The sequence below is a fragment of the Suricata suricatta genome, chromosome 4, assembly GCF_006229205.1.
Source record: "Suricata suricatta isolate VVHF042 chromosome 4, meerkat_22Aug2017_6uvM2_HiC, whole genome shotgun sequence".
In the NCBI taxonomy this organism is placed as follows: Eukaryota; Metazoa; Chordata; class Mammalia; order Carnivora; family Herpestidae; genus Suricata; species Suricata suricatta.
Genome location: NC_043703.1, coordinates 116,067,745 through 116,081,469, shown reverse-complemented (window position 1 = coordinate 116,081,469; position 13,725 = coordinate 116,067,745). Strand labels below are relative to the sequence as shown.

Genomic DNA, 13,725 nt, shown 5'->3' with positions numbered 1-13,725 from the left:
TTTAGTTCTCCCTCAACCCATGCCAAGATCAGGGCTCTTTGGAACTTATTCTTGTGGCAGGAGGCCTCCCTTTGATGATGGTGTCAAATGAGATGGAATGTGGCCAGGTTGTTATAGGAACTCGGGAGAATCCCTGGAGTGGGAAAATAATGAGAACACGGGGCCATTCACCATTCAGCGCTGGAAAGTAGAGCATTCATTGTCCCGTGGCAGAGGCTGTGGTGTGAGAGGAAGCAGGCCCGGGGTGGGGAGCTTGCCCGCATCACTAGGAGGGTTTTGGGGTATTGGGGGCACAGAGCAAGGGTTCGACTAAGCTCTGGCTACAAAAACTGAACTTCCCAGTTTCTAGCTGTGTGACCTTGGGCAAGTTGAAACGATCGGCCTGATCCCATTTTGTTGGAAAACAAATACATTAAATCTACAAGGAAAATCATCCTCACTTTTTTTTTTTAATTTTTAACCACCCTCATTTCTTTAGTAGTTACCTCAGTGGTATGTGTGAGTGATTTAAAATGATCTTTGGTGCTCATCTATTTTTTTCTGACTTTTTTTTTAAACAGCGTGGATTAACCTCCAATAAAAACCCTCACAAAGCTATCTCCACTTTGGAAACCGGTTCTGGGAAGGGACTGTGGAATTTTGGTATAGATACACATACATTTGAAAGGGGAGGGGCCATACTTTCCAGCAGTCAGGCTGCTCCTAAGTAAGAAGTTTCCCTGGCCCCCAATGCCCTGGGTTAGATCAGCGTTGCCACAGAAACGTCACACACAGGCCTGGTGGGTCGGTTGGCCTGGCTGGCTTCTCCAGGCTGGCATTAGTCCTGCTGTTGCAGTTCAGGAGGTGGCTGTTCGTGTCCTTTCCTACAGGACTGCCTATCAGCCGGCTCAGCAAACGCCCTGTCTGCCCCACTGATGCTGCATCCTGCCTTTAGACCCAGGGGCCTCTGTTGAGGTCTCTCTGCATTCCTGTCCTTAGCCAGCCTTGTTCTTCCATTAAAGGGGGAATAGGGGCGCCTGGTTGGCTCAGGCCCTGCATGACAGACTCTTGATTTCAGCTTGGATCATGATCCCAGGGTCGTGGGATGTAGCCCCACATCAGGCTCTGGGCTGAGCATGGAACCTGCTTAAGATTCTCTCTCCCTCTGCTCCCTCCCCTGCTCACACAGTCAATCAATCAAAATTATAAAAAGGAGAACAGGGCAGCTTCACTGGGTTTCTTTGCCCACTCTGGGCAACCCTGATGTCTGGGTGCCTCATCTAACCTTGACATAGGCTACCTGCCGTGACTATTACTTGTTTCTTGCTAATTTTTTGAGGTACAGCCTAGGTATGATAGAATGCACAGATGCTAAATTTATGGCTTAATGCATTTTGACGTATATTTACACCCATATAACCACCACTCCGATGAAAACATTGAACATTTCCATTACCTCAAAGGGTTCCCTCATGTCTTTTCCACGTCAGCACCCTGCCCCACCAAAAGTAACATGACCTCCACCAGGTTGGTTAGATTAGCTTTGCCTGTTTTGGAACTTTACACATACTCTTTGGCACCTGACTTCTGCTTTTCATTATGTGTATCAGCTTTCATGAGTCACCCCAAAATCTAGTGGCTTAAAACATCCACCCTCAGTTCCTTTGCTCACTGGTCTTCCACTTGGGCAGGGCTTACAGGGGATGGTTCATCGCTACTCCATGCAGCATCTGCCAGGGCAGCGTGATGGGGGCTGGAAAGTCCATTCCAAGATGGCTCACTTGCATGGTGGGTGAGCTGATGCTGTCAGCTGATAGCTCAGCTGTAGCCCTGGGCCAGAGCCTCAGTTCCCTTCCAGGTGCTTCTCTCCAGAAGCCGCTTGGGCTTCCTTACAGTATGATGGCTGAGTTTCAAGAGAGCGACCATCCCAAGAGAACAAGGTCAAAGTGCAAAGCGTTTTTTGACATAGCCTCGGAAGTCAGGTAGCCTCACCTCAGACATACCCCGTTTGTGGCGGCAGTCATGAAGTCCTGCCCAGGAAAGGCAGGAGGAAACATGGACTCTACGTCTTGACAGGGATGTGGAGATGTTCTAAAAGAGGGTGGAGGGTGGCAGACATCGGAGTGTCCATCTTTGGAAAATACATTTTGCCACTTTATGTCTGTGAGACTCATCCATGTCGTGTCATGTATCTGTGGTTTGTTTTTTACACTGCTGGGTAATGTTCCATTGTGTGCATATACTACAGTTTTCCTGTCCAGTCTTCTATTGACATTTGGATTGTTTGCAATTTGGAGCTATTTGAATGGTGCTGCTATGAATATTCTTATACAAATATTTTGGTGAGCAAAGGCTGCCTTCAGTCACTGTTGCTGTCCCTTTAGCTTTTAAGATTTTACAAATGATACAATTCTATCCTCTTTTCCCCCCTCCCTCTCTCTACCAGTTACTGTAGCCATATGTACTTTAGTATGTAAATCTCTGCTGGTGTTTTTAGAATGTTGAAAAGAAAAAAGTATTATATAAATATGTTCTCTTTATAAAAGCTTTCAATATTACAATTAAGATTAAATTTCCTTCTGACACCCCTTGCCAAATCTGGACCCCTTCCTCTTACCCCAGGGTAACCCCTGTCACTAGTTTGGTGAGTCTCCTAGAGCTTTTTTGATGCATTTACACACATAAATATTCTCATAGGACAATATTGTTTTCTATGTGTGTGTGGGCTTTGTTTGTTTGGTATAATGAATGGCATCATACGGTTCTGCAATTCACTTTCTCACTCAAAGAAATATGTTGGAGATGGAATCACATGCAGATCTTACTTCACTTTTTTAAACTGTCAGATATTGTTCCATAGCGTTATTATACCACTGTCATTTAGCCATATCCCAATGGAAGGACATTTGAAGTGTATCCATCTCTATCGTTTGTAAGCGAAAGAGTCGTAAGAGCCTTGGATCTGTGCCCCTCAATGTCTGTTTTCTTTCTTCTGCAGAGACGTCTCAGAGAGGCTGTGCAGCTGCTGGAGGACTACAAGCATGGGACCCTGCGCCCGGGGGTCACCAATGAACAGGTAGCTCTACTGGAGGCGGAAGGGGAAGGAAGGTGGCAAAGTTTGCAACCCTCTCCCTGCATCCAGAACCACCTCTCTTCCCTTCTATATTTATTTAAACTACTGCTACAAAGCCATGTGGACTTCTGGCTTTTTGAAGGAGACAATCAGCTCTCTCCCATACCCTGGGTCTAGGGGAAAGCATGGAGGGTGATAAGGCAAGAGATGCCCAAAGACTGTATTTTCCTGGAGCTGATGTGTACATCTCTTCCCAATTCCAAGTTCAGTGACATCACTGTAGTAACTTGAAATGAGCCATGTGGGATTATTTACATTATGGAAATTGACAAATACTACAAATCAGGACTTTCTTCCCCAAAGAACTGATTTTTAAATATTTACCAGCATACCACTACCCAAAAGTTCAGGTTGAGAATGAGAAAGATGGGGGAAGATAAAGGGGATTAGGCTAGGATGCTATAATTTCATTTTTTTATATCATGTAGGAATTTGAACTAGAGGTAAGTGAAATGTTAATGGTTGTGTTTGGTTTGAGGAAAGGTAGAGGGATGCAGTGAAGAGCTCCTTTAATGATTATAGAGACTGATGGTTAACATTGCCAAAGTTTTTGTTAATAAACTTCATTTCAAAAACTTAAAAAAATTAATTTCACACTTCCCCCCCAAAGTAACATGTATGCACAGTTCAAAAAGTCAAATAATACTAAAATACCTGGAGGAAAAAACACTATACTGCCCATCCCTCTTCTATTCCCATTCTTTTTCTCCAGACACAAATACTTTTATCTATTTCTTAAGATGGAAATCTGTATGTCAAACCAATATGCTTATTTAAGCCTTATTTTTCAACTAGTTCTTTTGTATTATCTATTATAGTAGATGAGGATTCAGCTCTCTTTTTGTTTACCTCCATAAAAAACAGCTTACAGCTTTGGGGGTTTATGGATATTCAGTATTCACATTATTACAATTAGATAAATACTATTTACTGTTTTTTTGTTTTCTCTGTTTTGAACTTTATGTTTTATGAGGAGTTAATAATTGCCTTAATTTCTCATGTTGGCATAGTTTTCTTTATACCATCTCTACCTCTTACTACATTCTTTAGCAGCCGTTTGATATTTTCAGTACCTTCTTTCAATCTGAAGACTCCTGTCCTTCGATTCCATTTTTCTCCCTGAAGTTTTCCTTTCTGGTGTCTACTTCCTCTAGTTCCAGGCCTTCCTATTGGCATATACTTTAGTTTTGGTGGACCACCTCTTTGAGTAGTTTCCTAAAAGAAGAGTAAATAGGAAGAAAAATTTGAGTCCTTTTATATCTGGAAATTGTAATTCTGCACTCAGCCTTAATTGACAGTTTTGCTGATGAGAAAATTCTAGGTTGACAGACATTTTCCTTCAGAATTTTGAAGACATTACTCTATTGTCTTCTCACTTTCAGGACAGCTGTTGGAAATCTGATATCATCTCTGCTTCTTTGCAAGCAACCTGTGTTCCCTTTTGGGAAATGTTTAGGATCTTCTCTTTTAAAATTCATTATTTTGGGTTCCTAGTGACCCTTTTCAATCTGAAAACTCCTGTCTCTTAGTTCTGGCTAATTTTCTTAAACAGTTTCTTTGATAATTTCTTCTTATTATGGAACTCCTATTAGTCAAATACTCAGCATCTTAAATTGACACTTAAATTTTCTTTTTTTCTTTTTCTCTTCTATTTCATCACTTTGTCTTGTATGGCTTTGCAAGAAATTTCCTTGAGTTTATCCTCAACATATATATTAAAATTTTAACTTCAGCTAGTATAATTTTAATTTACAAGAGCTCTTTGATTGTTTCTTTCTAAAAATCTTCTTTCTTTAATGTTTTTATTTTATTTTGAGAGAGAGTGCACATGCACATGAGCAAGGGAGGGGCAGAGAAAGAGAGAGACTTCTAAGCAGGCTTCACAGTGTCAGTGCAGAGCCTGACACAGGGCTTGATTTCAAGAACCATGAGATCGTGACCTGAACCAAAATTAAGAGTTGGAGGCTTAGACAAATGAACCACCTCAGTGACCCTTAAAATTCTTCTTAATAGAATTATTTTCCTATTTTGTGAATACAGTAGCCATCTCACATCTCTACATTCTGGAAGCCAGGTGGGGGAAGGAGGCTGGAGTCCCAGTATTCACTTTGCAGACTTTTAAAAATTTTCCCTGCTTTGAGTCTCACCTACTCCCACCCTCCACTGTGCTGGTGTTCTCAAGTCTGGGATAACTTGGATTTAGCTTCTCTAGAAGGCTGCTAAACCTCCAACATCTGGGGAACACAGGTGAGGGTGGTAAGAGTCACCTTGCTGTATGGTAAAGGCCTTGGGATCTTATTGCTTTGAGGATAGACTTTCGATTAACTCTCTGTGTTTAGTCTTATGATTAGCCCCTTTTTCCTATGGTACCTGGTATCTTCAAGTTCTGAGCTTTGCTGGTGTTTTGAGGGCAATGGACTGGCTCCTTCAGCATGCCTTCTTCAGGCATTTGGGGGAATGGCTCCTTCTTCTCTACTGGATAAGTTACTAAAACTCTACTTATTTTTCATCCAAAAACATGTTGCTGTCCCTTCACTGCTAGTGTCTCCTCTTCCATTCTTTTGGTAGCCCTGTGAGGCACTGCCCTTGTCTTAGAACACCTTTAGGTGCAAAGCCTGTGCTGAGGCTCTGGGCTGCCAACAGGACACACTAGTGCCTGGTTGGGTGTTCCTGGGGTAGGTGGCTTAGCCATCAGCTCTCCCCAGCCCAATTCATTTGATATGTATTTATGGAGCACCTGCAGGCCAGTTTTGATGCTGGGGCTTAGGGGCGAGAGCAAGGAAGAAAGTTGATGAGGATCTTGCTTCATGGACCCCCCGAATCTAGGCAATGGTTGTAAAAAGCCATGATACTGTGGGAGAGCAGAGGAAGGATTAACCTGCCCGGGCTGTCTGGAAGAGATTTCCCACTTGAGATTTGAGGGATGAGAGGGACTGGATAAGAGGCCATCCAGGTGAGGAAGCACATCCTGAGCAGAGACAGCAAGCCCCTCCAGGGGAAGTCTGGGAGAAGGTGCTTGACTGAGGCCTGGCCACTTGAAAGGAGGGCGAATTTGTGAACTGATGCAGCACCTTGGCCAGATGTCCTTGTGCAGGGCCCTGGGGAGTGGTGGGAGATGGGCCAGTGCCTGGCTAGACAGGGTCTATCTTCAGTCATCTATGCTGCCATCAGCAGGAAACACAGGCTGTGACCAAATCACCCATGAGCACAGTGCTTCCCTCCAGCATGGGCACTGAGGAGCCTGGGTGGCATGGCCTGACATGCCCCCCTCTAGGCCTCAGGGTCCTCAGACCCTTGCAGTTCCTCGTGGACCTGTCAGGGGTGAGTTCAGCCCCCCAGCTCTTCCTCACCCAGCATCTGCTCCCAACCCAAGCTCCCTCCAGCTATGGTTGGCCTCTTGGGACTCCTTCCAGCATCCAGAGTTTGGAGAATAAGGTCACATTTCTCCTCTTTATTTCCTTCAGTAGCATAAAGTTGCCTGCCCTATTTGCTGGGCCTCTCTTGTTTTCTGCCCTGAAAGCTCCAGTGTGCCTCCAGAGAGCTGGGAGGGGAGTTGGGAGGGGGATCCTGGCACTAGCCATGCCTCCCAGTTCTGGCTCATGTTGGTGATGCCCTGCAGTGTCCATCTGGTGGCTGGGTAGCACAGCTAGGTGTGAGCCTGCTGCTTGGCTCCCTTAATAATCAGATCCTCCTTCTCCCTCCCTTTCTGGTCCTCCTGGCCCTCCAGAGCCAGGGATTAGGTTCTGTGGCAGCTCTTACAGTGCTTTCCTCTTTGGGCCTCATCTACAAAGCCACACCCCTTTTGGCCTCCATGGACAAGAACAGAGAGGGAGGACAATGACATATAAGCCCAGGGTTTGGGGAAGCCTCAGAATTCTGGAGTTAAGGATGGTCCCCAACTCCTGGTCTAGGCTGGCCCTGCTCACAAGTCATGTCTAGGCCCATGGGGGCTCCTGATCTCAGTCTGGACAGCCGCTCATCTGACCTCAGGCTTGCTCTGATGTCCTTTTGCAGGCGTGTGGATCAGGAGCCTGTGGCTGCCTCCTGATGCCTGCAGGCCTGTCCTGATGTCATGGGCAGCACAGAGTAACCTGCTTCCCAGCTTGTTATCTAGCCTGGCCTCTTGTTATGACATCTCACTAGTCGGCACACGCAAGTGGATTGCTAGTTTGTTCATGCCTCATGGCCTTTGGTCTTCTGTTGGTGGGTGCCTGATGTCTGCTCCAGAGAGTGTTAACTCATTAAAAGGTTGCTATTCCAGTGAAAAATTAGTCCTTAGGATAAAATAAAAATAAATACAAATTACCCTGTAGAAATTTGGCAAATAGAAATTTGATGTGCTAGGAGCCCTAATAAGGACTGTGGTTATCAGTTAAACAACAAAGCCATAGGGGCTCCTGGGTGGCTCAGCTAGTTAGGTATCTGACTTCGACTCAGGTCATGATCTCCTAGTTTGTGAGTTTGAGCCCTGCGTTGGGCTCTTTGCTGACAGCTGGGAGCCTGGAGCCTGCTTCAGATTCTGTGTCTCCCTCTCCCTCTTTGCCCATCCCTCGCTTGCTCCTGTCTCTCTCAAAAATGAATAAACATTTTAAAAGTTAAAAAAACAACAACAAAGTCATAGATGAGATCAAAGGTATAAGCATAGGCGGCTGGACTAGGTTTCTGGATGTTGACTCTGCCCTGGCACTTTATACACCAAGGTGCATAAAGCAGTGGTCTGCTGTGGATGGAGATGGGTGAGGTTAAATATGAAAGACACCCTCTTCGTAATGAGCCACCACTCACTTTGTGCTTACCAAGTGTCAGGCATTGTGCTAAGTTTTAGCACTTTACATGTATTTCAGTTAATGTTCACAGGAACCCTATTTGGTAGGTACTTGTATTAAACCCATTTTACAGGTAAGAAAACTGAGTCTCAGAGAGGTTACACTAAATACCTAAGGTCACATAGCCAGTATGTGGTGGAACAGGGATCTGACGTTGGGCCTGTTAGAGTCAGTGCTCATCTTTCACCCACTTCCTGAAGGTGGATTTGGCAGAGAAAAGGATTCTCTGTGGACGGACGTGTGCAAACACAGCAGGCAGAGGAGCTTGGCATTTGTGAAGGTGTGCAGCCCAGCTACACCTGTGTGGCTCACACATAGTTAGTGCAGGCCCTGGGCATCTGCTGAGCATCCTATATGGCGTAGTTGCCCTGGGAGGTGGGCCCGAGGGGGAGCTGAGTGCACCCTGGTTCCCGCCCTCTCGCAGAGGCCAGGCTGGAGGTGGGGCTGTGTGGGGGTCATGCTCAGGCAGGTAGGAGCTCAGCAGGGAGAGAATCCTCAGAATGCAGGCGGTGAGGAAAGGCCTCAAGGAGGGGACACACGTGGCTGGTGTAGAGTGTAGACAGAGACCCACCGCATTAACAGACAAGAGGGAGAAGTGGAGTGGAAATTGAGAGAGAGAGAGAGAGAGAGAGAGAGAGAGAGAGATGGGTGGGGAGGCGGTGTGGAGGGAAAGGAGCGGAGGGAGAAGATAAGACCAGAGAGAGGAAGCTGGAGAGGTAGTTGGGAAGTACCTGTTGCAAAAGTTTTTGAAACCCAGGTAGAGCTGCGAGATGTGTTGTCTGGGACAAGGGGAAGCTACTGGAAGCTGTTGAGCAAGGGAGTATCCTGAATGGGCACCGTGGTAGCATCAGTCTGAGTGCCAGGTGGCTGGGGGAGGGTAAGTGCTGTTAGGGAAACCAGCTAGGAAGCTATGGAGTAGGCAGGGCGTGAGGCAAGCAGGTCTCCGGGAGCCCCCGTAGGCTTCCAAGAGGCAGCTCTTGGCCATCATCCCACATTCCCTAGGGACTGAGGATCAGCTCACCTTATTAATTGCCTACTCTGTGCCCAGCATAACCTACTGGTTACCCAGAGGCCACACGAAAGGGTGGATTCTGCCTGCAACCTGCCAAGGAGAAAGGGCAGCTGGTGTAAGAGATCCTGGAAGCCTCTTCCTCTGGCAGAGTGGAAATGGGGTCAGCTGTGTTTGGGCTTTGCTGAAAATAGCAGAGAAAATACGAGAGAGTTAAAAATACTTGCACCCCAAATCTTTCCTGGGTGTCAGCAGGTTTGCCAGACACTGGCTGAAGGGAAGGCTTGGCTGACACCTCCCCTTCCTTACCCTAGCCTTCCAGCCCTCTAGCCGCTGACTCCTGGTCAGGAGCCCACCCCTCTGGGCTGGCCATGCTTTGTCCCTTACCATTAGCACAGGATAGGCAAGTGACCCACCCTAGCTGAAGCATTTGCAGGATATGCTAGCTGGGCGCTGTAGGGGCGTCTCTGGGCTGGGGCGCTGCAGTGGGCTCCTGGGTGGTCTCCCTATTCTGCATGGGGCCCTCTGTCCATTCCCATTACAGCATGCAGGGTGATCTGTGAGCACATGCGTTATTTCATTTGTTCCTTGGTTCCGGGGTTTCTCGGCCTCAGTGCTATTGGCATCTTGGGCCACATAATTCTTTGTTGTAGGGGCTGTTCTGTGGACTGTAGAATGTTTAGCAGTATCGCTGGCTTCTACCAACTAGATGCCAATAGCACCCTCTCCCAAGTCATGACAACCAAACAGTGCGAAATGTCCCCTGGGTGCAACCCCACTGCCACCCCCCTGAGGACCACTGCCCTACAAACTGTGTGGTGTCCCTGCTTTCCACTCAGAGTAAAAGCCATAGTCCTTAGCACAGCCTGCAAAGCTTCTGTCCTTCTGTGATCTTGTCTCCTACTAGTGTCCCCTTATCAGTTCTCTCCAGTCACACTGGCCTCCTTTGCTATCCCTCAAACGGTGCTGGACAAGCCTGCTTCTGCCTCAGGACCTTTGCACTGGCTATTCTGGCTGCCAGAACAATCTCCCACTAGATATTTGCATGACTCACTCCCTCCTTCAAGTATTTCCTCCAGTGTCACCAGTATGAAAACAACCCTGGGGCACCTGGGCGGCTCAGTGGGTTGAGGAACGGACTCTGGATCTCAACTCAGGTCTTGATCTTAGGGTCATGAGTTCAAGCTCCATACTGGGCTCCATGGTGGGTGTGAAACCCACCTAAAAAAAAAAGAAAAGAAAAAGAAATGACCCTGACCGCCTTGTCCTGCTGTACCCTCCATCCCCACTGTCGGCACACACCCCCTCTTTCCTTACCCTGTTCCGCTTTCCCATGTTTCCTGAAGCTCCCATCCTTCGAATATATCAGAGAATTTACTTATTTTTAAATTTTTATTATTTTTAGTTTGTTGTCTGTCCCCACTAACATATAAGTTTCATGAAAGCAGAAATTTTTCAGAAGTTTTGTTAGTTGATGTTAGTTCTTTTAAAAAAATTTTTTTTAATGTTTTATTTATTTTTGAAAGAGAGATTGCGAGTTGGAGAAGGGCAGAGAGAGAGAGAGGGAGACACAGAATCGGAAGCAGGCTCCAGACTCTGAGCTGTCAGCACAGAGCAGGGCTTGAACTCAGAGCTGTGAGATCATGACCTGAACTGAAGTCGGAAGCTTAACTGACTGAGCCACCCAGCTGCCCCTCGTTGATGTGTTCTTGATGCCAGAGCTGTGCTCAGCACATAATAGGTGCTCAGTAAATATTTGCTGAATAAATGAATTTTCTTTAATTTTCACAATAACCTTGAAAGTGTTTATATACCCATATTGCAAATGAGGAAGTGGAGGTGCAAAAAAGATGAAGTAAATTGCCTCCAATCACACGGCCAGCAGGCGGGGATCTGGACTTCAAACCAGGGTTTGACTGCAAGGTGTGTCCTCTTCGAGAAGCTCATGTATACCGCAGAAGTGACTGCTGCTAAGCTTGGGGGAGATCTGTCGGACTGAGGCGGGTACCTTTACCCCACATAGACTTGCATATGTACATACTACCTGGGAGTAACCATGGCAACAAAATTAATGGTAAGGAATAATGGGATTGGCCCAAATGATAAATTAGGAAGGTTTTTTTTGTTTGTTTTATGGACGCATCCTTTGCTTTCCAGAAGGATCCCCTTCGGGCTCTGTTTAATTACCTTCTGGAGGTTGTTTTAAATAGGCTCTGTCTTTGCTGCCTATAGAGGTTTGGAGAAGCAGCTTGGAAGGAGGCAGAGGGGAAGGGGAGCGAGCCAGACTGGGGGTGGTTGCTCCTCCATCTGGGGTCTGGGTGCTGGGGGTATGCCCTGCTCCGTACCCAAAAGGCAAGGCTTCTCCTTCGGAAGCATGTTGGGGCCCACTTTCTGCCCTTGGCCTCTATGTGGGGCTCTGATAGGTTCATTTGGCAGCTCAGCTGAGACACTGGTCATTTCTGAAATCAGCAAACTTCTGCATTGTCCCAGCAACCTCTTGCCCAGACTGCTTCCCCACCCCCACTCCGACCTCACTGCCCAAGCTGAGAAATCAAGCAAGGTCCAAAGTCTCACGTCCACAAGGGAGTTGCTGCAGTGAATGAGTTCCAAAGGACTGGGGCCCGCACACTTTTATGTTCCACCAGAGGCATGGCATGAGATGGGCTGAGCCCAGAGGAGACAGGTCCTGTTGAGAATTTTGTAGAGTAAAGGTTGAGGAATTTGCAGGTTAAAGTGTAGCTACTTCACAGGCTGATGAGAAGATTCTAGAGGCACCCTGTCTTGGATTCTCAGTGTGGGCAGACTGCACCTCCTTTGCCTCCCATTCAGTGCTTTACATCCGAGGATGATCCTTGCCTGTAACCTGTTCTCAGCACTGGCTTGTGAAACTCCAAGCTAGCGGGTGCCTGGGTTGCTCAGTCTGTTGAGTGTCTGACTCTTGATTTCGGCTCAGGCCATGATCTCTCAGCTGGTGAGTTCCAGCCCTGCATCAGGCTTGTCATTGACTGTGTAGAGCCTGGTTGGGATTCTCTCTCTCCCTCTTTCTCTGTTCCTCCCCTGCTTGCACTTGCTCTCTCTCAAAATAAAGAAATAAACTTAAAAAATAAAAAAGAAAGACACCTCAAACTAGCCACCAGCTCTTGGCTTATGGTTCTGCTGCCATTCTTGCATCCAGCCTCTGACCCACGGGTCCAACGGGCCCCAGAGAAAAGCCCAGACCCAGCACATCAGCCTGGGTCCTCGCCCTTTTATCTTTACAGGCTGGGCCTGGCACATCACACAGGAAGGGGCCCTTCCTGCCTTTTCTCCTGCCTGGTTAATTTAAAAAACAATGTAAGGGTATAAGGTGTGCAGTGGCTTGCATGGGAGACTGTGCAAGTTCATGGCTGAGCCAAGAGCACAACCAACGACCGACCATTGTCTACAGCCTAGAGATGGAGGAGCCCAGACAAGATCAGATCATGACTAGGATTTTAGTTTAAAATGGAGATGTCCCTCCCACTTCACCTGGCTCCTGAGGTGGGAGCATTGCTGGATGTCACAAGAAGAGCCCTAAACACTATCTTAGCTTTCATTCCTTCCTCTGTCTCTGGGAAGGCATCCCTGATATCCTGGGAGGCAGTTTCCTATAATCCCAAATGGGTTATCTTAGGGCTTTACTAACTGCTCTAACAAAAAGATCTCCAAATGTACCAGCTCAAACAAAATAGAAATTTATTTCTCTCCCAGGGAACAGTTCAAGTTCCAGGTGGCAAATGGCTCAGCTCCACAGGCTCATTTAGGGACCCAGCCTCCTTCCATTACATTTCTCCACCATCTCCTTGGGTCGTCCTCCCCATGGGACCCAGGCGGGGCTGCAGTCACATACGTGCTTCCGCTCACAGGGAGGGGACAGAAAGCATGGTTGGGGGGGTGGGTACTGGCTGGGGAAAGGCACCTCTTACTTCCCCTCACATGCCACTGGGGGCCTCAGCCACATGGATGAGCCTAACTGCAGAGGCGTCCACACCTGCCCACTGCTGCTCTGGTATTTTAGAAGAAGGGGACATCGATTTCTGTTAACAGTCTGTGTGCCACTGAGGTCAATAGGAATTTAGAAGTCGTGCTCCCTATTTCTATTTTTCTACTGGCTACTCTTAATTTCTTAACACTGCTCTTGAATAGGGAACATATGAGCAATCTACAGACTTCTAAAGATACAAAAAAAGTAGGGGATAAAATACAAGTTTCCCCAGTTGCTCACTTCCTCTCCTGAGAGTAATCATCACTCTTCTGTGTCCTCCCGGAGATATCTGCATGCATTTGTCCTTTCTCTTTGCAAGCTGATGCTGTAACAGTGACAACCTCAGTGAAAATAGCGAAAGACAGGGCAGTCATAAAAAGACAAAGACTATGATTCCACTTCCATGAAATACCTGGAGTGGTCAGAATCACAGAGACAGAAAGCAGGTTGCTGCGGGAGGGAGGTGTAAGTGTTAGGACTCACTGGATACATGGAGTGTGTGGGTGGCTCAGTTGGTTACGTGTCTGACATCTACTCAGGGTTTGTGGGTTCCAGCCCCGCGTCAGGCTCTGTGCTGACAGCTCAGAGCCTGGAGCCTGCTTCCGGTTCTGTGTCTCCCTCTCTCTCTGCCCCTCCCCCGCTTGTCCTCTGTCTCTCTCTCTGTCTCTAAAATAAAATAAACATTAGAAGACTTTTTTTCACATTTATTTATTTTTGAGAGACAGAGTGAGACAGTGTGAAAAGGGGAGGGGCAGAGAGAGAGAGAGAGAGAGAG

At 47.1% G+C, this 13,725-nt stretch overlaps 1 protein-coding gene across 4 annotated transcripts in view; it reads left to right on the top strand.

Moving 5' to 3' along the window:
- Positions 1-13,725, top strand: part of SFXN5 (sideroflexin 5) — a 120,470-nt gene that overhangs the window by 23,895 nt on the left and 82,850 nt on the right. For 3 of the 4 annotated variants that reach the window (XM_029937587.1, XM_029937588.1, XM_029937590.1), the window contains one exon: positions 2,978-3,055. In XM_029937587.1, the coding sequence (XP_029793447.1) occupies positions 2,978-3,055 (78 nt within the window). Of the gene's footprint in view, positions 1-2,977; positions 3,056-13,725 lie in introns of those variants that run through there. The other variant, XM_029937591.1, reaches the window with a different exon arrangement.